The 23856-nt window shown below is 34.8% G+C and overlaps 3 protein-coding genes across 3 annotated transcripts; 1 reads left to right on the plus strand and 2 right to left on the minus strand.

The window, feature by feature from the left end:
• Window positions 1-1059: 1059 nt before the first annotated feature.
• LOC111987411 (protein HUA2-LIKE 1) lies at window positions 1060-5089 on the minus strand. Its single transcript, XM_024019129.2, has 3 exons — window positions 4671-5089; window positions 4512-4588; window positions 1060-1884 (listed from the first exon to the last, which is right to left on the minus strand). The coding sequence occupies exons 1-3, from the start codon at window positions 4755-4757 to the stop codon at window positions 1317-1319; spliced, it is 732 nt and encodes a 243-aa protein (XP_023874897.1). The 5' UTR covers window positions 4758-5089; the 3' UTR covers window positions 1060-1316.
• Window positions 5090-6266: 1177 nt separating this feature from the next.
• Window positions 6267-8548, minus strand: LOC111987464 (early light-induced protein 1, chloroplastic). Its single transcript, XM_024019182.2, has 3 exons — window positions 8298-8548; window positions 7298-7333; window positions 6267-6748 (listed from the first exon to the last, which is right to left on the minus strand). The coding sequence occupies exons 1-3, from the start codon at window positions 8457-8459 to the stop codon at window positions 6404-6406; spliced, it is 543 nt and encodes a 180-aa protein (XP_023874950.2). The 5' UTR covers window positions 8460-8548; the 3' UTR covers window positions 6267-6403.
• A 3450-nt stretch (window positions 8549-11998) lies between these two features.
• Window positions 11999-22526, plus strand: LOC111987481 (folate-biopterin transporter 1, chloroplastic). Its single transcript, XM_024019205.2, has 9 exons — window positions 11999-12259; window positions 15090-15322; window positions 15637-15701; window positions 15809-15971; window positions 16731-16879; window positions 16969-17223; window positions 17337-17505; window positions 17616-17708; window positions 22032-22526. Exons 1-9 carry the CDS (start codon window positions 12019-12021, stop codon window positions 22326-22328), a joined length of 1665 nt encoding a protein of 554 aa, XP_023874973.2. The 5' UTR covers window positions 11999-12018; the 3' UTR covers window positions 22329-22526.
• The last annotated feature ends 1330 nt before the right edge of the window (window positions 22527-23856 follow it).

Below are 23856 nucleotides of genomic sequence, written 5' to 3' on the forward strand. Positions count from 1 at the left end.
GAGATTGTTTGGTCATATTTAGAGGAGAACTATTAGTGTACTAGTAAAAACGAGTGAGTGGATTTAGGTAGGGCTGTCCAGACTCGATCAAAGCTCGACAACACGGCCAAACCCCTGACGCCGGCCCGATTCCGGTTCGAATCGAAGGTCTAGTCGATCGACAGTGGGTTTCCGTTTTTAAGAATCGACACCGGCAAGTTGAGGGTTTGCTTCTCCAAAGCCCGAGCAACCAGAACTCGACTAGAGCCATATAAAAAATCCTACCAAATCTGCAAAAACAAGCCAGATTCGGCCAAATTTCAGCAATTTTTAGCAAAAAAATACAGATTTCGGAGAAAAAAGTGCAGATTGTTTCGACTTTTTCCAGATTTCATCGATGTTTTTTTGCAGATTTCAATGACTTTTTTTAGTTTTCGGCAACCAACCAAACCGACCGACGCTCACCCTCACCTGAAATCGACTCAACTGATTGATTCCAGTGGTCGGTTTTTGGTTCCTCCATCCAACGCCGGCGGGTCGAGTCTGGGTTAGTAGACATGGCAAAACGGGCGGGTCGGGTCGGGTCACGGGTCAAAAACGGGTCATTTTAAGCGGGTCAAAATCGGGTTCGGGTCAATCGGGTTTTGGGTCGGGTTGACCCGTATTTTTCATATGAATTTTTTTATTTTATATTTTTATATAGAAAACAACATGTATCTGTCATTTGAAAAGTTATGCAACAAATTACTTAATGTAAAATGCATTATTTTGAATTCACCACATATATCAAGAATGAACTCAGTTAAACTTATTAATACTTATTCAACAATTTTAAAATTATACAAATCCTAACATTACAATCTAAAACAAAATAACACAAAGATAAGTAAAACAAATATACAAATTTTATTTCTATACAATATCAACATTCCAAATATAAAACAAAATTAATTTTCCTTGTCTATCTTGGGTCCTCTTTTATTTGCCAGAAAGTTTTCCCTTGATCTGTTTATCAGAAACAACACCAGAGTCCAGCATATTATCAGCAACAATGACATGCTTTTTAGCTTTTAGCAGATCTTCCGATTTTTTCCCAGCATTGATATCAGAATCTGCTTTAAGAGGACTCAGAGAAAATTCACGCACACTGCAAGATGCAATCTTGCCCTTAATTCCATCTTTCAATCGCTCAACAGATTCAGGGTGATCAACAGAACAACCATCACTTCCATCCTTTAATGATATTACAGCAGAGGTACCAGTTTTGTGTACTTCAACAGCACCTTCATGTCTTTTCTTTGACACAGTACCCATCTTCTTCAACTTTTTACCAGTTGTTAATGCTTTCTGTTCCTTACCATGTTGCTTTTAGTGCAAACAGCATCTTCTACAAATTCATCATCACTTGCTTCTTCCTTTGGAAAGAAAGAATTATCTGGACTGGATGTCATTAATACATGTTCCTTACGGTTTCCACCACCGCTTTTACTATTGTTTTTCTCAGGGGAAATACCTGGAGACAAACTATCATTTGCACTACAGGATATAGAAGGATTTACATCTTGAATGTCAGTTCCACCTTGTCTCTGTGAGCAGCGCCCCAACTTAGAGCCAGAATCACTTAAAGACTCATTCAAAGCTTCTCCACTGTATGTCGCCTTACCTGTCTCAACCTTTAAGTCAACCTCTACCTCATTAACAGATAAAGCCTCACGCCCAACATCAGATTTATCGGCACCATCTCTGAAACCACTTGATTTCTTATTTTGTAGCTCATCAAATGCCACACAGATTTCGTTCACAGCTTGAGAAAAGAGCCTAACTGTTTTGCCCTGACATCGGGCAGACAATTTACTCTTTAGCTCATTAGTGAATGCCTGAATATCCGCAGGGGCAACAAAACCTCTGTGAATGGAGGAGAAGTAACCAAAGGTAAAAGTAAGAAGCTAAATTCCTGAGGTTGTCAACTTAATCAATGGGAGAATAAGAAACACAATGCAAAAAGAAATGGATGGGAGAACCATCCCATAAGAGAAATAACACAGAATTTCAACCAGTTTTCATACAACCAAAGTATATCATAGATTTCTTACCAAATTAACTTAACCTACAAATTGACCTAGAACATTTCAACCTATCTTTAAGATCGCTAAATACCTAAAATGGACAAAATTTTCAGTTAAAATTATACCCACGTACACAAACCAAAGAGAGAAAACTTGATGGGTTATCTTTAAAATATGCGTGGATCTCTGATAGGATAATGTAAATAAACAGTAAACATCACATGTTGGAGTGTACAGATAATGCAAACGGGTTACTGCATAGGGCTGGTCGTCTCAGCCAGCAGCAGACATGTAAATGATAGCGAGGCTCTACATCAGACAAATATTGCTTACCCAAACACTAAATGTATTAGAACAGTACAATATTTTAAGAAATGAGAACATTCTGGGGTGTGGTCTGCAATCAATTGTGCTACCCCTTGGGGTTGCCATTGAAAAAAAAAATCAATGTTTAAAGGATTAAGAATATATATTACACTAAAGCAGCCTCACTAAAATCAAATAAACACATCCAGCTACTATATGATGAACAAAAACAACTTAATCAAATATTTCTTAAAAAAATCATAAATTAAGTAATATAATATGGTGAAGAAAACTGAAATTATTACAGTGAAAAAAAAAAAAACCATCAATAAGGATGCATATCAATAACATGTAAACAATGAACAAATGATACTTTGATGCTGTAAATTTTGCTGCTTCAAATGTGTATGGAATTATTGGTTTTATATTTAAACTGGTTTGATGAGTTAAGAGGAAGAGTACGTCATGGCCTATTAAGAGTACATCATGGCCTGTTAAGGTTTTTAAACAAGTGCTTTGCTCATTTGTGCCTAGGAATGAATGAGATAAGTTGACCAATAACTAATACGCATATATGTATTGACAAGTCATGGAGTTCAAAATGTGATACCAACTAAAGGCCTCACTTTGTGTCCATTTGGAAACAACTTATCTAACTTTTTACTGAAAATAATGTAAATAAAAAGTAAAAACTAAATAAAATAAGTAAGGGACTCACGTGGGACCCATAAATAGTATGGGGAAAAAAAGCAATAAGCTGGCCTATAATCAAGATCCAAACACACACTTTATATAATAGTATATATCATAAACCTCCACTCAATTCAAAAGCATTATTTACCTCTTTTCTACTACTTTCATTTCATTCTAAGCCACTGAATGGGGCAGCTTTAACCAAATTTCACACAGTAATTAGCACAGGTCAATAGTAAAAACAATTTTTTTTATAGGTAAATGTTTAATGCAAGAACAATAAAAACAATTATTTGAAAATAAAATAGATTGATAAAGAGGTAATATATGTATGTATGTGTGTGTGTTGCAATATATAAACACTTAAAAATCAACAATATAATAAAACCAACTATTACATACAAACCTACACAATTTATAAAGTCAACTCACATTATCATAATAAGTTTAGTATGTCAAAGTATCTCCCAAGTAACCTCCAAATATTTCCTTCAATTATAAAATCCTCAAAGATGATAATCAAATTAAAATTCAATCTCCCCTAATGGAAATGCCCACACAAATTAATCTTACAAAATTTCCATACTAAGACCTAGTTTCTTAAGCTTTTCCAAGGGTGCTTTGGCTTTTGAAAATGAGAAGCAAACTTGATCTCAGCCAAGGGTTTTTGTATGCTCTTCGCCAATTTTGTGAGGCAATTAATGCTTTTTAGGGATTTTGAGAAGCAAATTAAGAGCTACTTCTCAAAGTAGTTCAGCTTTAAATATTTTTGAAAAGCTGCAGCCCTTATTAACTAGCCCTTAATGGCATGGTAGCTCTCCTGGCAAGAAGTGTGACACCCAACCCTACCTATGAATTGGCAATGCAGTGCATGCTGCATATGTCCTTTCCATACATTGTGATGTATGGGCTTCTTATCTAATGCATTGCTCACCATAAAATTTATGGAGTTAGGGATAGGCTGAAGTTAATTTACCATGATTCCAACAATGAACTGTATAAGAACTATAAATTCTTATTTTAAAATAATACCCATAAAACTGCCCCACAATTCTGAAACAACCAAGTTATTTCTACATAAAACTTCACATCATGATTCATAATTAGCTTCCACATATTTTCCCCATCAATACTTTTTTCTCTCCACAATGAAAACCAAGCGAACCAGAGCTATAGGATATGGGAGATGTGAATGCTCAATAAGGGACCAGTAATACTTCAATGTAAATATATGAGGTCAAATGTGTAGCACACATAATACCAATTTGGAAAACTTCAATCTAACATTACTTTTGGTCAACAAGTATGTGATACCCCAAATTGTGTGTATTTGATCGATTGGATATTGTTGGACAACAAATATTTAGGCTTTCCAAGATAATATTTCAAGAAGAGACATACATTAACAAAAAAAAAAAAAAAAAAAAGGTTAATGAAATTACATCACAATGTGTAAGAAATACTTACATTTCTTTTGTACCAAAGAATTCGACGAAGTATTGCTTGGGATCAGGCTGATGCTTAAATTCTTCAGGTTTGCTAATCTGTAAACACATATTCAACAAAAGCTATTTACAAAAAGAAACCCTAGCAGTAGCAGTCGCAGTAAAGAGAGAAGAGGGAAACCTTGGCAAGGACAAGATCGCCCACACTTAACTGCCTCTTCCTCGCCTTCGCCTTGTTGTTCGCTCCGCGTCTACGCGCCGGAGCCATTCAACGAACCCTAAATTCTCACGATCCGGCCAAAAACCCTATCAAGTCGCCCTTGCTAGAAGTCCCGCCGGCGATAAGTGGCACCGGCGCATCGGAGGAATAATGACAGAAGAGAGAGAAAGAGATAGAAGATTTTGATTTTATTTTGTACTGCATACAAGACCCCAAATTAGCATTGTTTTGGGTCTAAGACTCATTCACTTGGCCCAACTTTGAAGCTCAGCAGCTAGGACTCCCCTAACCAATACGGCTCCAACTTTTCATACACCAGCCATTCTTTGAATTCAAAGTATTTTTATTTTCGATTAATTTGTACATTAATAAAATAAAATTCATTTTATATGAGAGAAAAAGAGATAAGAGAATAGAAGATAGAAATAGAAACTAATAAAGGTACAAATAGAAGGAAAAAAAAAGAGCTTTGAGAATGGGTCTCGGTCAAAATAAATTATAACAAAAGGATTAACTGTTTCAATTTATTGCATGAAACAAATATTTTGGCCATTTTGACTACAATAGAGTTAGAATTGACTACTATGTAAATTTGTAATACACAAACATTGAACCACCTAGATAGATGGATAACACTCAAATTTGAGTGAGTAATTTACATAAGTGATCTAACGTAGCAATAACTTTGACATATATATAATATCAATTAGTCATGAGAGTAGTAAATATTTATTTTTGAATTTTGAATAATTATTACTCAAATGAAGTCATGTGACAATAAAAAGTTTGATAAATTTGTTTCTAACCAAAATTAAAATGAAATTATGCTATGTTTGTTTTGACATTAATGATATCTAAAAAATGACTTTTTTTTTTTTTTTTGAAAAACTATCTTATTTTTTTTATATTATTGGTAGTGGCCTCAAAATGAGATAGAGTTGTTTTTAATAGTTTCCATATTGTTTTTTAACTTTCTTTATTTAGTATTGGGGTGAAATAAAGCTGTTTTCCAAAAAAATTTAGTTGAAAACAATCTCTAAAAAATAAATCATATTTTTAATAAGATTTTTCATTGATCAAAGATAATTTTCTTTTGAATTACTATTTTTATGCTACTTATAAATATATAAATAAATAAACAGGAAAAACTATTTTCACAAAACAATTTCCATCAAGAATTAGCTTGAAATGGTAATTTGTATCATGCATGCAAGTTTGCAAATATTATGTCTACAATAAGTCCTATTGTATTATGTGGGTCGTACTTGCACTACTAAAAATCAACATATTTCATATTATGTGGTCATAATTTCGCTTCGAGGTAGTTATAAATATAAAATATCTACTATGAAAGGCTTGTAATTAACTAATTATCATCTAATAACACATTTTATTCACTTTGTTCTGTTGCAGATCCGCTCTACAGGCCATGAGGAATATAAATTGAAATATTAATGTGAACCTTAGAGCTTAAAATTTTCCAATCTTTCTACGTGTATGGCAACGGCAAGAGTAGACAAACATATTTAGAGAGGACCACTAATTTTGATAAACTCATTTGCATATAAGTTTTTATTCCTTTATAAACTTGAAATCTAATTTACTGAAAAACAAATTACATGATTTGCTTTCCAAATTACATGGAACTTAAATATTCATTGACACAAGTTGGCCCGAGTCAGTACATCAGAGACCTAAATAAGGGTTCCACCTTTGACATATTCGGTGAGGGCAAGAGCAACCAAACCCAACATGGCAAACCTCCCATTCCACATCTCAGCATCTGAGGTCATCACCCCCTCTGACTTGGACTCCACGCTGATTCCCTTAAACAAAGGAATTAGAGATGCAAGAGTGAGCACAATGCTAGTTCCTAAGAACCATGGGATACCACCATTTGATATCTGGGCAAACACATCCTCGCCGTTGGATAACTCCACTACCATTGCAGAAACAAAGCCTATCATTGCTAGTCTGCCATTGATCCTCTCTGGTGCAACCCCACTGAATGCGAACAAGTCTAAGAAGTTTGTGCTGGCCTGTCAATCACGGGGAAGCACCCGTCACAAAATACTCTTAACTAATGTTATACACATAACTATTAACAACATTTTCCATAAAGGTTGACATGACTTACTTTGCTTGGAGCTTAATAAAAGTATGATTATAAAAGTATGATTATTTGGTAGAAACAAGTAAGAATTATATTACTTTCATCCGAACAAGCCATATTGCTGATTATAATTGTATCTTTAGTATTACTCAAAAAGTAAAAAAAAAAATGAATAAACTTAAAAGACAAAAATTTCACAAAATCAAAGTGACATATTATAAGTTGTTTATAATTAAATTTGGATTAATAATAAATTTGTGTGAAAATAATTTTGCTTTAATTATAATTTGCTGAGCAAGTTGTGAAAAAAATTAATGAATAATTGTGTGTGCTTAAACTAATTGGTAAAAAAATGGATCTTCAAGAAATATTATTATTGTATATCTTGGGTTAATGAGTGGGAAAAAAAGAAAAAGAAAAGAAAAAAAAAAGAGATAAAAAAGAGGTGAAGTATCCTTGGGTTAAGGGTAGTTACCTTGGGTGTAGAAATTGTCACATCTGGTTGCTCTTTCTGCAAAGTGCAAAGACAAAGAATCGTACGGTCATGAACTTTACTTATAATTATAAATCAATTAGCATATCATAATTATATGAATGTTAAATTATTTCTATCAGATTTTGAATTTTCGACAAAAATAAGAATAAAAATGTCATGATGCATAGATTTCATCAATGTTATGAATATTGTTTCAGAACCCATTTCAGTTTGTCCAGTAGAACGGAATGTTTCAGTACGGGCTTATTTTGTCGTTCTGTTTCGAGCTTACAAATATTTTATAAATACATATATATATATATATATTTGATAAAAAAAAATTCATATAATAAATTATTAAAGGTTTTAAAGTTATAAGTAAATATTTGAACTAATAGGTTAATTTTGTCACAATTCTTACGTGATAAATTATGAGTGGTTAACCATCAATCAAATATGAGTCATAATATTTTTTTCATCAATCACACTCTCACATCACAATTGTGGGAAAAAGAAGTAAATTTTCTTTTATAATCCTATGCTTTTTCTAATTTTAGTGACTGTGGAATTAAAAGGCTGAAAGTTTCCATTCCATGTAAAGGGGTATGTTACGTGATATTATGCCTTTGTCGTGTTCTCCGTTTACTTTCCTTCCAAAAAAAATATATTATGAGTCACGTGAGGTTCACAAAAAGAAGACAAAGAAATTTTTTTTTTTTTTTTAATTAAATTCAAGTGGACAAAACAAAAGAGCTTGGAAGGAATGAGTATTACGTGGGGCTCACAAACACCACAAAACAAAGAATTGCTTTTGTTGTTCAAAAAACAAAAAACAAAGAAGAGGTAGTCAGGTAGCAGACCGAAACCAGAGGAAGAAGAAAGAAAGAAAGAAAGAAGAAGAAGAAGAAGAGGAGGAAGAAAAACATGAAACCCAGAAGGAGAGGCAGGAAATATATATATATATATATATATTTTTCACGATGAGGTAGCATTTCATTACCTTTGCCATGCAACGCACTCGCATGCTGCTAGTATTTCTTGGCACAGGTGACACATAACCAGTGGGAATAGTTAGAAACTGGTTTACCCTAGTAGACCTGTTAGAAACTACACGGGTCAAAGGGCTTGCCAAGATGGATTGCATTGCAGATGAGGCTGCCATTATTACCAAAGAGCTTTTGTATATTGAACTCACTAATAGGCTATGAGTGATCAAGTAGGTACTAGGTAGTAGAAAATGTAGTAGTAAGTAGTTGTGGCATTTATGTTTGGTCTCAGAGTGATATATATAGAGAGAGTGTAGGAGGATCAGCAAGCAGAGTAGTGGATGTTTGGGATCCACGTCTTGCATATTATGGCAGTGTCTACTGTTACTGTTTACAGCCCATAAAGTTTGCTTTGTTGTTACAATAGGCATCCTGTGTTGTCGAAAGGTCATTGGTTGACATGGTCTCATGTTGTCCACACATGGTGGTGTCGGTATGTAATGGACGTGCCATGACTTTGGGCTCATCAAAACTTTCCACCAGCTGTGAGTTTACGGCCCAAATGGTTCGAGGTTTTCACTCCTTGATTTTTGAAGGGACTAGGCCATTCCACATTTCTATGTTCTACGACTCACCTCTCACATTGTGCCACGGTTTTTAACTTTGATCGCTATCAAAGTTTGATGCGCAATTGATTTGGTTGGACATTAGCAACGTTTTTGTTTGATAGGAAAAGTTGGTAAGCACTCACATCTCTTTTCCTTATCCTTTTTCTTTTAGTTGTTTAACTTATAGGGTGTGTTTGGAATGACTTGAACTTTTTAGCTTATCTTCACTTTCAGCTTATTTTTGTTACTATTTATGAGTCTCACTATACTTTTTGATATTATTCATGAGTCATAATATATTATTCAACTTATTTTTTAACATTTTTTTTTTTGCAGTTTCAGCAAAATGTTTTCAATTTTAACTAAATAAGTTGTTCCAAACGGACACATAGTTCAAAATGTTAAGAAATGTGCATTTTCTTTTACCATAGTGCCATCATTCGTAGTTAGGCTTGAATTTCACTATCCTAGCCAATTTTTTCTGATTATAACGAGATATGTTACAATTATTTTTTAATTTTATCAGGAAATATGTTATACATTTTGTGCATGAGGGAGTAGTAGTTTGAATGTTATGGGATACTTAAGCTAACACATTTTAGGTTAAATTATTGTTTTCGTCTAAAACATTTGCATGAATTTCATTTTTTTTTCCACATAAGCTATCAAAACCTTTACAATTTTTTGGCAAATCAAAAGATGAGACAGTCATATCTTAATTCTTTAATTTTAAAAAACTAGCCATGATTGTTGAACTTCGGGGCATTTGTGATAGTTTGGTTGTGGCAAAGAATCTAAATATTGGGAAACTCATTGTTTAACAAGATGCAAAAGTTATGGTCACAATCCTTACATAGCATGATCTCTTAACTAATTCATCTCACCCTTGTAGTGCTTTGATATATGATTGGAGGTCCATTCTCCAGTTTCTTAAGGAAACCAACATCCAAGAACGGAGCCAGAACTTTGACTTAGGGGGGCGGCTTTATTGTTGGCAGTGTGCGGCGATTTCAAGCTATGATTCCTAATTTTTTTTAGGCTTGTAATTTTTTTTTTTTTAGATTTTAGATCTATAAATTTTTTTGTGGTCACAAAAATGAGGAAAATGCTAGAATTACAATTTTTTTTTTTTTTAATAAATAGTTGACGTAATAAGTGGTTATTGATAAGTAAAAAAATGATGTAAGTGCTAGCCTTATATGCGAACCAATAAAAATTTGCTATCACAACAATTTATAAAAAAGTTTGTGAGTATAACATTACTCTTAAAAAAATCAATGATTTAATTTAAGGGAAAAAATTTTAATTTAAAAAAAAAAAATTGCTACAAACAAACACACACACACACACACACACACACACACATATATATATATATAATTGTAGGGTCACGATTTGTAGCCCAAGCTCAAAAGATGTGGGATGTGAGCCTAATGAGCCAAATACAATGAATTTGTAGAGAGTAGGTAAAAGAGCTGAGCTATTTGCGAATTAAACAACGGCTAATAAGAATTTAAAAGATGAATAAGTACAAAAACACACTTAAAACTTGATTAAATTGGTGTTCGAGGAGATGAACTATGAACTGAACTACTGTTCCTGAAAGCTAATACAATCTTTAGTGCTACAGTAAATCTTCTTCTCTTTTGTTTTTCTATATCCTCCGATCCCCCTTTTATGGGAGGTCTTTTACATTATATAATTTCCTTTCAGACCATCTTGATCGTACACTTGTTAATTATTAAAACCTTAACTCGAGTATATGTCCTATCAGACATCTTCTTTGGCTCTCTGTGAATGGTGGTGGTTGAGACTGCACTATTCAGGAATCTTCTCCACATAAATGCGACCAGAAAATTTGCTGCAGTGCATTTAATGCGGTGGTAGAAGCTTTTCTTTTAGATATTTCTGTATTTTTATCATCTTTGTACATGCCTGAAGTTCATCCTTATCGTTGAAACTTCCTGGAAGGTCACCTAAGTCGCTCAAGTACCTATTTGACTGATATTCATCGTATCCAAGAAGGAGCTACTCCTTGGACTATATGCTTCCATTCTTTTCTTTTGTGATTCTTAACTTTGGGTTTTTCCCAATTATTTACTCCTCCTCGGACATATACATGTCCTCGGATAAGGCCCAAAGCCCCATATATAACTTTGGACTCTTATCCTCACAATAATAATTATATATATATATTTAAACTAGTCCAACAGTGGCTCCATCCCTGTCCACATCCAATACATCTTCCACGAAAGGAACCAATGCACAGATCTTTTGGCAAAGGAAGGGTCTCTTAGTAGTGATAGCTTTATTTTGTACTCACACCTCACTTCCTCTATTATGTACCTGTTATTTTAGGATGCTTTGGGTTTTTCGTATTGTAAGAATTTGTAATTTGTAGTTTTGTTTAATTATATTCCATTTTGCCAAAAAATGTAAATATTAATTTTTGAGTTTTGAATAATTATTACTCAAATGAGGTGTGTGACAATAAAAATTTGATCAAATTGTTTCTAAAAATTAAAATTAAATTACACTATGGAGTGATTTGATATTAATGTTATCTAAAAAATGAGATACTTTTTGAAAAATTATCTTTAAAATAAAAAAATAATAGTGGCCTCAAAATGAGATAGAGTTGTTTTCAATAGCATTTATATTGGTTCTTAACTTCCTCTATTTAGTATGTTGCGAGATAAAATTATTTTCCAAAATATTTTAGCCAAAAACAATTTCTAAAAAACAAATCATATATTTCCGAAATATGATTTTCCATTGACCAAAAAGAAATTTCTTTTGAATTTTTTTATATTACCAAATATTGAAAAAAAGCCCAAAAAAAAAAAAAATCATAAAAAGTTTTCCATTGAAAATTAGCTTAAAATGGTAATTTGTGTAACTTATCCTCACAAACGAAAATGGGAGGAGAGAAAGACTGATAAATAAACTTTTTTTTTTTTTTTTTGAATGAAAAGAAATCAAATCTAAAAACCAAATTAATTAAACAAACTAAAAACACATTACCAAACATATAATTTGTAAATATTTTTTTTTGGCCGAATAAAAAATAAAAAAAAATTAAATTCAGTTACTATTTTAGTACTTTTGCTTCTTCTTTATAAAAGAAATGGCAAAACCGTCGACTTTTTCTTCTTCTGCAATAATCTCAATCGTACCTTTTCAATTCCAAAACCCAATTTTGCCCTTCATTTCTTTCTCCTCAATCTCACCACCTCTGCTTTCTCGGACTCGACGGAGGAGACGGAAGCTGCCGGATAAGGACATGTCGGTCGCCATTCCGATGCCGCCGGCGCCGTCTCACCGGTGGGACAATGAAGACCAGGGTCCACTTTTGGATTCCAGAACCGGTACGTTTGTTTTTGTTTTTTTTTTCCCCGATTTGGGTTATGTTTGGTTGCTGAGAAAAATTTGGGGTCTTGGAAATTGTGGTTGGTAGTGTAGGCATAAAAAAGAGGCTTTTTTTTTTTTTTGTGTGTGTTTAATTTTGATGATGATGATGATGATGATGATGCAATTGGAGCTGATTGGTTTAGGTTGTGAATGCATGAAGATTTTGAATTGATAACGAAATTGATGTTACAGTGACTCTAACACTGTGCTTGGAAGTTCATGAAGGAATAGGATGGAGTGTGTGCGCGCGCGCTTTCTAGTGTGTTTGAAGGAAAGGAAAAGACATAAATATATAACTATGAGTATGTTGATTAGTAATTATATTTGTTTTTGTTTTAGGCTTTGTTTGAATGAAAGTTTATAAAGGAATGGAATGAGTGCATTATTAAGGAAGGAAAAGAAATGGAACTTTTTTTTTTTTTTTTTTTAATAATTCGATAGTTGGGGGAATGGGATTTGAATGATGTGTCCATTGGGAATACCAGGAGGTGTCAGTTGAGCGACAGGCTCTTGGTGGAAAAGGTATGAAACTAAATTGTCTTGTTTGAATGTTTTAGAAGAAATGGAATGTAAGTTCTTTGGGATTACCATTAGAGAGAATGAAAAGGAATAATTTTATAAAAACATTACCTATTATATCCCTCCTTTAATAATAATAAAACAATGTCAGATGTTGTCATTTGTTACTATATTTTTATTACTTCTATATGATTAGTAGGAAAAAAGAGGGATAGTTACTTGAGATTGTTTGGTCATATTCAGAGGAGAATTATTAATGTACTAGTAGAAATGGGTGAGTGGATTTAGGTTTGGGGAAAGAAAAAGCTAGAGGAAAACCAAAAATAACACTAGTACAGGTAGTAAAAAATGACTTGTCAGTTAAGGAAGTTAGAGAGAGTATGACTTCAAATAGAATAAAATAGAGTGGTAAAAAAGAATTCTAACACCATAGGGCTGGTCTAGTGGTTCCCAATGCCTCATGAGATTTATGAGTTTTTAGGTTCAAAACTTCTATTCAGCATCTTGGGGTTACCCCCAAAAGGATTCCTTCCTTAATTACTTGGTGTGTGTGGGATAAGGGACAACACACATGACATACTGAAGGGATTAGTTAGGTGCTCTATGAGCTCCAGACACTCACGTTAGCGAAGAAGAAAGGTTAAGGATCTATGGCCAACTCCAAAAATTTGGGACTATACAAAAGGCAAATTGATCACGATGATGGCTAGCTCATTTTCTTCTTACTTATCAAAAAAAAAAAAAAAAAAAAATTATAGCTCATTTTGTGTAAGACAACAAGATCTGATTACAAAAATAAGGGGTAGGGAAAAAAATAAGATGTATCATTAGGTAGAGTGAGGCAAATAGTAAGAGAGGGGTATTACAAAAAAATTGTGAAATATAAACACGAATTATGGACATTTTAGAAAATTTCATTAAACTCCATTTCTTTCAATCTTGGGAGAACAAAAAAATGGGCTATTTAGGAAAAGGAAGGAATAAGTGTTTCTTCCTAGCTATCCATTTCCTCTTATTTAAAATTCCAAATAAAGGAATGTTCTTCTGGCTCTCTCTTACTTAAACTCCCAAACAAGGGATTTGAAGGAATATTCTTAAAAGATTCTTTCCATTCCAATTCTTTTTGCCCATTTCCCTCCTAAATAGGCTGAAGGAAATGAGGATAACAATGTAATTTCTTATTAATTCCTTAAGTAATAGTGATAATGGATTTATTAATTCCTTAAGTAATGAATGAAATGGAATTGAATTGGCATTCCCTCTTTGCCAATTCATTCCTTTCTACTAAATTCCTAAATAAGGAGATATGTAGAACCCTCCCTAATAAAAGAATTTAGAATGAATCAAATCTCCCCAAGTAGGATTCAAACCTACGACGGACAGTTAACAACTGACACTCTACCACAGAGTTGCTGAAGAACAATGGTGAATTAGGTCTCCAAGCAAGTTAAAAGTCTTACCTAGTGAGCTCTAACTCCAATAGCGTTTTTGCAGGTATAGGTGAGGTATTGGGTTGAAGACCAATGGGAACCAAGTGTATATTAAAAAGAAAAAGTAATTTTTAGAAATTATAATTTTAGCTTTGTAACTTAAATGAGGTTGACTGGGGCGAGTGACTCTTTTATTCAACACATATTATTTTGTTGATTTGGTCTTTTTCTTATGTTGGAGGTCGGTTGGGTATACAGGCTAAATAGTGGGAGGCAATTCTCTCCCATCTTTTGAACCCTATGGACATTATTAACACTTCTATTTTTGGAGGGCAGAAAAATTTACTAGCTAGGATAGCTGATGCTCATGTACCATTATAAATTTTCAAGCTTTGAGAAATTTAACCAAAAATTGGTGTGACATGTGTGTTAATTTGGAGTACTAATTGTGCTGGGGAATTCTTTGATTGAATACTTTTGGGCATCTTTAAGCTTATTGGAACTTAACTTGGAGACTGGGTGGCATATTTGTTGAATTAAATACTTGAGTTGATTGAGGTTGAGGGGCTCCTTGGTTGAACCTTTTTGATTATTTTCTAGCTTTCAGAAACTAATCTTGACCAGGAGTGGCATTTTAGTCTTTTTCCCCATATCAAGAAACACACCAAGGTGTTATCTGAGGATATAGTTTTGGCTTCAGTGCTTCCTCCTCTGCCCTTATTTCTTGCTCCTTCATTCTTACTTTCTATTTCTTAAAAAAAATATATTTGGGCGATGTGTCCTGGTTCATGGCCCTATCCTGTGTTTGTCTAATTCTTTATATGCATGCTTTATGCAGGTGCAGGAAAAGGGGATATGTTAGCAACAGATGTGGAAGGAGAAACATCCTCTTCTAGTAAAACTGCCCACAAGAACAAATATCGAATGAGTGCTATAAAATGCTTTGGGGTGGATTTGTCCCCAGATAATGTTGCAGTTGCTATGGTATATTTTGTGCAAGGTGTATTAGGCCTTGCAAGGCTTGCTGTCAATTTTTACTTAAAGGACGATTTGCATCTAGATCCTGCGGAGGTATGTGATTGTGATTAGTTCTGTTGATCATCTTAGGAATTTTAGATTAGATATCTAACTTATGCATTGTTCCTTCCTTTAATGTTGTGACTGCAAAGAGTAACTCATGATCCTTTCCAATGATGTAATATTATGACCAATGTTCTCAGAGGCTTTCTGCTTATACTTATTAAAAAAAAAACTTTCTGCATATACAGCATTCTTTTAAAGGTTAGAAATATATGCAAGGAAACTTGATCTTTTCTTTAAGCTAATTAGTTAATTTATTTTTATTTTTTATTGAGAGCACTGACAAAGTATATGTGGTTGACTAGACAGCTGTCATATCTGGTTTTTCTGCATTACCATGGCTTATCAAACCTCTATATGGGTTTATTAGGTGCGACTGAGTCTATCTTTTATCTCTCCCAATTTTCTTTCCGGTTATCTAGGAAGTGTATGTATTTTTGTCTGTATTTCATTTGAAGAATTGATTGGTTACTGCAGCGATTCTGTTCCACTTTTCGGTTACCGAAGAAGGTCATACCTGATTTTATCAGGACTTCTTGGTGCACTCTCATGGAGTTTGATGGCCAGCTTTGTTGACAGCAAGTATGATGCTGCTTTCTGCATACTTCTAGGATCACTTTCTGTTGCCTTCTCTGATGTTGTAAGTATCCCTTATAAAACGCTGCGTTGTTAGTTATTGTTAATGAATGATTGAGTGTTATGCAAGCTATATATTCTTATGAATTGCATATTGAGCTTTACAAATATTTGCTACCATAATGTAGGGTTCACATATTTTTCAGTTTTTCATTGTTGGAAGACAAGGCTTTACATATAGAAATTTCTTAGAAGGAGATGTCTTTGCATCTACAGTGCCTTAAAACATTTCCCACTACGTGTGAACCTAGCACCTGCACTTGCTATTAATGATATGCTACCCCAAATCCTCAGAGAACAAAGGCAAGGCCTGGCCTGAGATCATCTGTAATAATTTATAAAGTTGGAAAGTGACTGCCTACAAGCTATGACCACTCTAACAACCAACAAGACGCAAATTCCTGTATTTCTGGATAAATTATTACCACAGTCCTACCAATCCATAATTTCCAAAACCCTATCCCTATTGCTATAGTCTTGGGAGCATTTTGCCGAAGATCTTACAATAACAGAATAGGTCACAGGAAAGCAGCAAGCCCAGGACTTTTACATTGTAAGTGAAGGCTTGCATTGATGTACAAATACTACATGTGACAAGAGTATTCTAATTGGTTTCCCTTAGGAGGTCCATCTCTTGGATGTTTAACTCCTATCTAATGCCAAAGATAGGAAAGGAAATTTTGTTTGCTTGATTTTGGGTGTCTCGCTATTCATTTTTGTGGCATACTTTACAAATTATGTCAAAAACTGAAGTACATTGTAGGTTGTAGATTCCATGGTTGTAGAAAGGGCTCGTGGTGAGTCACAAAGCATGTCAGGATCACTCCAGTCTTTATGTTGGGGATCCTCAGCTTTTGGTGGAATTGTGAGCTCCTATTTTAGTGGCTCCCTGGTGGATGCTTATGGTGTAAGGTAACTAAGGTGGTTTGTGTATGGAGATAATTTCCTATGACTGATAATGATCCAAAGCAATCATTTTGGTTACAATTTTAATTTTTCAGGTTTGTTTTTGGAATCACGGCTTTGCTACCACTGATTACTTCTGCAGTTGCTGTTCTTGTAAGAGAACAGCCTGTGCGTGGTCCAACAAGAGGAACAAATCTTCCTTTGGCCAGTCTTAGCTTTATTGAAGGTTCAAAGCAGAGCATAATTCAGTTGTGGGATGCTGTCAGGCAGCCCAGTGTACTTCTTCCTACTTTGTTTATATTTCTGTGGCAGGCAACACCGCAGTCAGACTCTGCCATGTTCTACTTTACGTATGTCCAATTTGTGAATGTCTTTCATTGCTATTTGTAACCTTTCAGCTTTAGCATTTACATTGAATCTGCAATAATCTTATTCATTTATTGACATTATAAATTTGTCACAGCACAAATAAGCTTGGTTTCACTCCGGAATTTTTAGGCCGTGTGAAGCTTGTTACTTCAGTGGCATCACTGCTTGGTGTTGGACTTTATAATGGATTCCTAAAGAATGTTCCACTGCATAAGATTTTTCTCGTAACAACCATTTTCGGTTCAGCTCTTGGGATGACTCAGGTTTACTTCTAAGGTTATTTGAGATGATTTACATTTTTGTTTGAGTATACCCGATGATTTGTTTTGTCCTTTTTTTAATTGTTATTTTTCTATTGTTGGTTTTTGGTCAGGTTTTTCTTGTAACTGGATTGAATCGGAAGTTTGGTATAAGTGATGAGTGGTTTGCTATTGGGGATTCTTTGATTTTAACAGTTCTTGGTCAGGTGATGTACATGTTTCTATTTGTGCCGTTTTACTTCTCTGTACATTTGGTGAAAACCATTTTTGTGTTAACTCTTGCTGTGACTGTCCTAAAGTATGCATGTGACTGTCCTTAATTTGGAAGGCAGTAGTTTCCATAGCATAGTGATTGGAGACTTGCCTGGCTCCAGTAACTGCTTACTAGGAAGGACTTTTAGTTTCCTTGACAAAATGTTCAATGCATATTTGGGTTGTTTGGTTTAAATCTTGTTGGAGATAGTTTTGGACCTAATTAGATAGATTAATAATTAAATAAAGAGTAAAAGGCACTAACAACTCTTGAATTTTATTTAGTTGCACTAGAATCTTGTTGACTTTCCTGCCTTCCTTGGCTCCAATTGCAATAACAGCTTAGAAGGAACAACAATCCCTGAGAGGTTCCGAATTATGGGTTTGTTTGCAAGCAATCAATTTGAGTTACAACTGACTTAATGGCTCCATACCAGCCCTTCTTTTCGACCTTCCATCTCTGCAGCAATTCATGCTCTCATTCAACTAGTTCTCGTCCATACAAGCCCCTCTTTCTCTGGGCACCCAAAACAAGCTTATAGCTATTGATCTGAGCAATGACAAGCTCTGAGGTATTTTATTGTTGTTCCTGGCATTGATGCCAAGTTTCTCTGTGCTGTCTTTCAAGAACTTTAAATTCATGGGTGACGTGTATGAAGCAGTTGTACCCGGATCTCGAATCTCACTGTTCATGAGGATCTTACTAGGGTTTGAATCCATCTTCGATCCTCTAATGGGCAACTATGTTTTGAGAGAGAGTGGCTTTGAATACGCTCTTAATCACTTCCTTTTTCTTGTTGACAACTCTTTTTTCACCTCCATTTTTTTCTTTATATTTTCTCNATGCTTTGCTTTCTGCATACTTCTAGGATCACTTTCTGTTGCCTTCTCTGATGTTGTAAGTATCCCTTATAAAACGCTGCGTTGTTAGTTATTGTTAATGAATGATTGAGTGTTATGCAAGCTATATATTCTTATGAATTGCATATTGAGCTTTACAAATATTTGCTACCATAATGTAGGGTTCACATATTTTTCAGTTTTTCATTGTTGGAAGACAAGGCTTTACATATAGAAATTTCTTAGAAGGAGATGTCTTTGCATCTACAGTGCCTTAAAACATTTCCCACTACGTGTGAACCTAGCACCTGCACTTGCTATTAATGATATGCTACCCCAAATCCTCAGAGAACAAAGGCAAGGCCTGGCCTGAGATCATCTGTAATAATTTATAAAGTTGGAAAGTGACTGCCTACAAGCTATGACCACTCTAACAACCAACAAGACGCAAATTCCTGTATTTCTGGATAAATTATTACCACAGTCCTACCAATCCATAATTTCCAAAACCCTATCCCTATTGCTATAGTCTTGGGAGCATTTTGCCGAAGATCTTACAATAACAGAATAGGTCACAGGAAAGCAGCAAGCCCAGGACTTTTACATTGTAAGTGAAGGCTTGCATTGATGTACAAATACTACATGTGACAAGAGTATTCTAATTGGTTTCCCTTAGGAGGTCCATCTCTTGGATGTTTAACTCCTATCTAATGCCAAAGATAGGAAAGGAAATTTTGTTTGCTTGATTTTGGGTGTCTCGCTATTCATTTTTGTGGCATACTTTACAAATTATGTCAAAAACTGAAGTACATTGTAGGTTGTAGATTCCATGGTTGTAGAAAGGGCTCGTGGTGAGTCACAAAGCATGTCAGGATCACTCCAGTCTTTATGTTGGGGATCCTCAGCTTTTGGTGGAATTGTGAGCTCCTATTTTAGTGGCTCCCTGGTGGATGCTTATGGTGTAAGGTAACTAAGGTGGTTTGTGTATGGAGATAATTTCCTATGACTGATAATGATCCAAAGCAATCATTTTGGTTACAATTTTAATTTTTCAGGTTTGTTTTTGGAATCACGGCTTTGCTACCACTGATTACTTCTGCAGTTGCTGTTCTTGTAAGAGAACAGCCTGTGCGTGGTCCAACAAGAGGAACAAATCTTCCTTTGGCCAGTCTTAGCTTTATTGAAGGTTCAAAGCAGAGCATAATTCAGTTGTGGGATGCTGTCAGGCAGCCCAGTGTACTTCTTCCTACTTTGTTTATATTTCTGTGGCAGGCAACACCGCAGTCAGACTCTGCCATGTTCTACTTTACGTATGTCCAATTTGTGAATGTCTTTCATTGCTATTTGTAACCTTTCAGCTTTAGCATTTACATTGAATCTGCAATAATCTTATTCATTTATTGACATTATAAATTTGTCACAGCACAAATAAGCTTGGTTTCACTCCGGAATTTTTAGGCCGTGTGAAGCTTGTTACTTCAGTGGCATCACTGCTTGGTGTTGGACTTTATAATGGATTCCTAAAGAATGTTCCACTGCATAAGATTTTTCTCGTAACAACCATTTTCGGTTCAGCTCTTGGGATGACTCAGGTTTACTTCTAAGGTTATTTGAGATGATTTACATTTTTGTTTGAGTATACCCGATGATTTGTTTTGTCCTTTTTTTAATTGTTATTTTTCTATTGTTGGTTTTTGGTCAGGTTTTTCTTGTAACTGGATTGAATCGGAAGTTTGGTATAAGTGATGAGTGGTTTGCTATTGGGGATTCTTTGATTTTAACAGTTCTTGGTCAGGTGATGTACATGTTTCTATTTGTGCCGTTTTACTTCTCTGTACATTTGGTGAAAACCATTTTTGTGTTAACTCTTGCTGTGACTGTCCTAAAGTATGCATGTGACTGTCCTTAATTTGGAAGGCAGTAGTTTCCATAGCATAGTGATTGGAGACTTGCCTGGCTCCAGTAACTGCTTACTAGGAAGGACTTTTAGTTTCCTTGACAAAATGTTCAATGCATATTTGGGTTGTTTGGTTTAAATCTTGTTGGAGATAGTTTTGGACCTAATTAGATAGATTAATAATTAAATAAAGAGTAAAAGGCACTAACAACTCTTGAATTTTATTTAGTTGCACTAGAATCTTGTTGACTTTCCTGCCTTCCTTGGCTCCAATTGCAATAACAGCTTAGAAGGAACAACAATCCCTGAGAGGTTCCGAATTATGGGTTTGTTTGCAAGCAATCAATTTGAGTTACAACTGACTTAATGGCTCCATACCAGCCCTTCTTTTCGACCTTCCATCTCTGCAGCAATTCATGCTCTCATTCAACTAGTTCTCGTCCATACAAGCCCCTCTTTCTCTGGGCACCCAAAACAAGCTTATAGCTATTGATCTGAGCAATGACAAGCTCTGAGGTATTTTATTGTTGTTCCTGGCATTGATGCCAAGTTTCTCTGTGCTGTCTTTCAAGAACTTTAAATTCATGGGTGACGTGTATGAAGCAGTTGTACCCGGATCTCGAATCTCACTGTTCATGAGGATCTTACTAGGGTTTGAATCCATCTTCGATCCTCTAATGGGGCAACTATGTTTTGAGAGAGAGTGGCTTTGAATACGCTCTTAATCACTTCCTTTTTCTTGTTGACAACTCTTTTTTCCCCTCCATTTTTTTCTTTATATTTTCTCACATGCCTTATGAGACTAGCACATGGTAAATCATTATTATCAATTTGGATGGAGTGTTGATGTAAATGAGCTAGTTTTGTCTTTTTTTTTTTGGCTAACATGGGTTTCCTGCACTTTTTGAGTACTGTACTATTCCACCAGGTGTGTGTAGTGTCCCGTCCAACACACACCAGATAATTTCAACAAGAAATTCTTTTTGGGGGGGGGGGGGTGGGGGTTGTCTCAAGATGCTAATTAGTAGTTTTGAATTTAGGACATCATGGATCTCATTAGGCCTTGGGAACCAATGGTAGCTTGGTAGGAGCTAGTTACCACTACTTGATATTTGAAGACTTATATTGGCTAAAAAAAATAGTTCAGGGTGGTTGCTATAACTAGATAAAATCATAAAAGTTCAAAGTTGTCAGTACATTTTACCTTAAATAAATAGAATCTCAGGGAAGTTAGAAAGTTCTATCCAAAGACATGCATGGTTCCTTTAAGAAATAGACTATAACATAGGTTCTACGTTTGATATGATGAATCTAATGTAGCCACATGCATGAGATGATATATGTTCTTTCATAGTACCATTGTTTTCTGCTCAACCATTTTATTACTTCTAATGGATCTTGTCCAAGCCTTTTTTTTTTTTTTCCCTTTCTTTTTTCCCTTCGAATTATTAGCCAAAAAAAAAAAAAATCTGTTTTATCCCTTGTTTTGCAGAACGATCCTGCTGATTCTAGTATGAAACTAATTGTAAATTTATTGCAGGCTTCTTTCATGCCTGTTCTTGTGTTAGCAGCAAGATTATGTCCAGAGGGAATGGAAGCCACACTTTTTGCAACACTAATGTCTATATCGAATGGAGGAAGCGTTGTTGGGGGGCTAATAGGTGCTGGTCTGACCCAGCTCTTTGGGATTACCAAAGACAGTTTTGACAACTTAGCCACATTGATAATCCTCTGCAATCTCAGCTCATTGTTGCCTTTGCCTCTCCTTGGCCTCCTTCCAAGGGATATTCCTGATGCTAACAAGGAAAGCGAGGATATTGAAATGAAATGTAATTGATTTTTGGATGTTTGCATCCTCCTTTTCCTAGGCTAGGTGCATCACCCTCCAATAATAATTTTCAAGCCCTTAGCAAAGTGTTTAGCCTTTTGCTCTTCTATAGCTTATAAATGAGAGAGAGTTTGTAAATATTACGATGATTGTATGTCCCCTTTTTTGATTTTGAAATGATATTTCCACAATTTATTTTGTGTTTGAGATGATATTCTCAAGTTGATAGCTGCTGTTGCCATGATCTTGAGAAATGTTTTTTTTCTTTTTTTTTTTTTCTTTTTTTGGTGCAGATCTTGAGAGATGTTGACGTACAGTAATTGCACAATTGATCTGGATTGCGAATACCTGTAAAACAAGTTAGAGTTGATCAGGAGGCATTTGTCTGGTGCCTGCTCGAGCTCTTCGATAACATAGTTAAAGGGGGTGCCTCTAATTTTATTTTATTTTTTTATTTTTTTGTTGTTGTTGTTGTTGTTGTTGTTGTTGTTTGTAAACTCAAAAGAGTTCTAGGGAATTATTTTTGCAAATATGAACGTGTCTTTTGCTTGATGTTCTTGTGTAGCTTACTTGTGCGCGTCCCATGTGCTAGCTGAGCTTGCATATTGAGATTAGGTGCTCTTCTGTGACATCATACTCGCTAATTAGTTTAGCTAACTTGCTTGCTATATGTAGTTTGACTATCACTGATCGATTAATTTTTCTCGTTTTCATACCTCTGTTTCACTACTCTGAGTTGAGGTGAGGACTAATCTTGTAGCGAGTTTATTATATTGTTGAATGCAATCAATGTTTCTTATTTTGTGATCTAGGATTGTTTCTAGTCCTGTGATTACTGTCTATGTTAGGACCACCTTTTCGGGGAGAGAGAGAGAGATTATGTTGCATCAGTAAGGAGTTTAAATGGATCTGTTTGAGAACAACTTATCGAGTTTTTCGTTGAAAGTGTATTAAAATATACTTGTATCTTGAAATTTTTTGAAAAAGTATGAAAAAAGAGAAAAATTGAGGTTTTAAAAAGCTGTACATAATTGCTAAAAACTTAAAGCTAAAGCCAAACTCATCCTTAATGTCTTGGTCCTACAGGTCCAATCTTCTCCTGTTTGTTTAATGCAGATGTCAATGGCTCAACCCCCATGGCTCAATTTAATTAAATTTTTTCTGTGTTGGTCAGATGTGAGTTTCACAATTCGTTAAAGAAACAGTGTACGTAGACGAACATTTTCGAGTTTTGGCCTCCAACATCGGGACAAGGTGTTAACACCAAAAGTTGGTGGCTTTCATTTTCATTTCAGCCATGAACTCCACGCTTACCCCATGCTAAAATCCTCACCCACACTCGAGGCATGTGCCATATTGTTAAAAGCTAATGTCCTATGAACAATGCTTCTCAGGCCTGTTTGCTGTTTCCCAGTGTTGGGGGGATTTATAATCTCCGTGGTAATTATGAGGCTCTACAAGTTAGTATGAAGACATTGTTTTGATGCTAGAAAAATCGAATATTGGAATGTATATACTATATACATTGGGAGTATAA

Source organism: Quercus suber, unplaced genomic scaffold, assembly GCF_002906115.3.
Source record: "Quercus suber isolate HL8 unplaced genomic scaffold, Cork oak 2.0 scaffold_612, whole genome shotgun sequence".
NCBI lineage: Eukaryota > Viridiplantae > Streptophyta > Magnoliopsida > Fagales > Fagaceae > Quercus > Quercus suber.

Excerpts from the sequence above, each read along its gene's own strand:
- LOC111987411 (XM_024019129.2), bottom strand. The coding sequence starts at position 4,757 with ATGGCTCCGGCGCGTAGACGCGGAGCGAACAACAAGGCGAAGGCGAGG. Across the intron at positions 4,589-4,670 it reads GCGATCTTGTCCTTGCCAAG|ATTAGCAAACCTGAAGAATT; the intron begins GTTTCCCTCTTC and ends ATGTGTTTACAG. Across the intron at positions 1,885-4,511 it reads TTCTTTGGTACAAAAGAAAT|AGGTTTTGTTGCCCCTGCGG; the intron begins GTAAGTATTTCT and ends CTCCATTCACAG.
- LOC111987464 (XM_024019182.2), bottom strand. The coding sequence starts at position 8,459 with ATGGCAGCCTCATCTGCAATGCAATCCATCTTGGCAAGCCCTTTGACC. Across the intron at positions 7,334-8,297 it reads GAGTGCGTTGCATGGCAAAG|AAAGAGCAACCAGATGTGAC; the intron begins GTAATGAAATGC and ends TGCACTTTGCAG. Across the intron at positions 6,749-7,297 it reads TGACAATTTCTACACCCAAG|GCCAGCACAAACTTCTTAGA; the intron begins GTAACTACCCTT and ends CGTGATTGACAG.
- LOC111987481 (XM_024019205.2), top strand. The coding sequence starts at position 12,019 with ATGGCAAAACCGTCGACTTTTTCTTCTTCTGCAATAATCTCAATCGTA. Across the intron at positions 16,880-16,968 it reads GTGGATGCTTATGGTGTAAG|GTTTGTTTTTGGAATCACGG; the intron begins GTAACTAAGGTG and ends TTAATTTTTCAG. Across the intron at positions 17,224-17,336 it reads TCTGCCATGTTCTACTTTAC|CACAAATAAGCTTGGTTTCA; the intron begins GTATGTCCAATT and ends AATTTGTCACAG.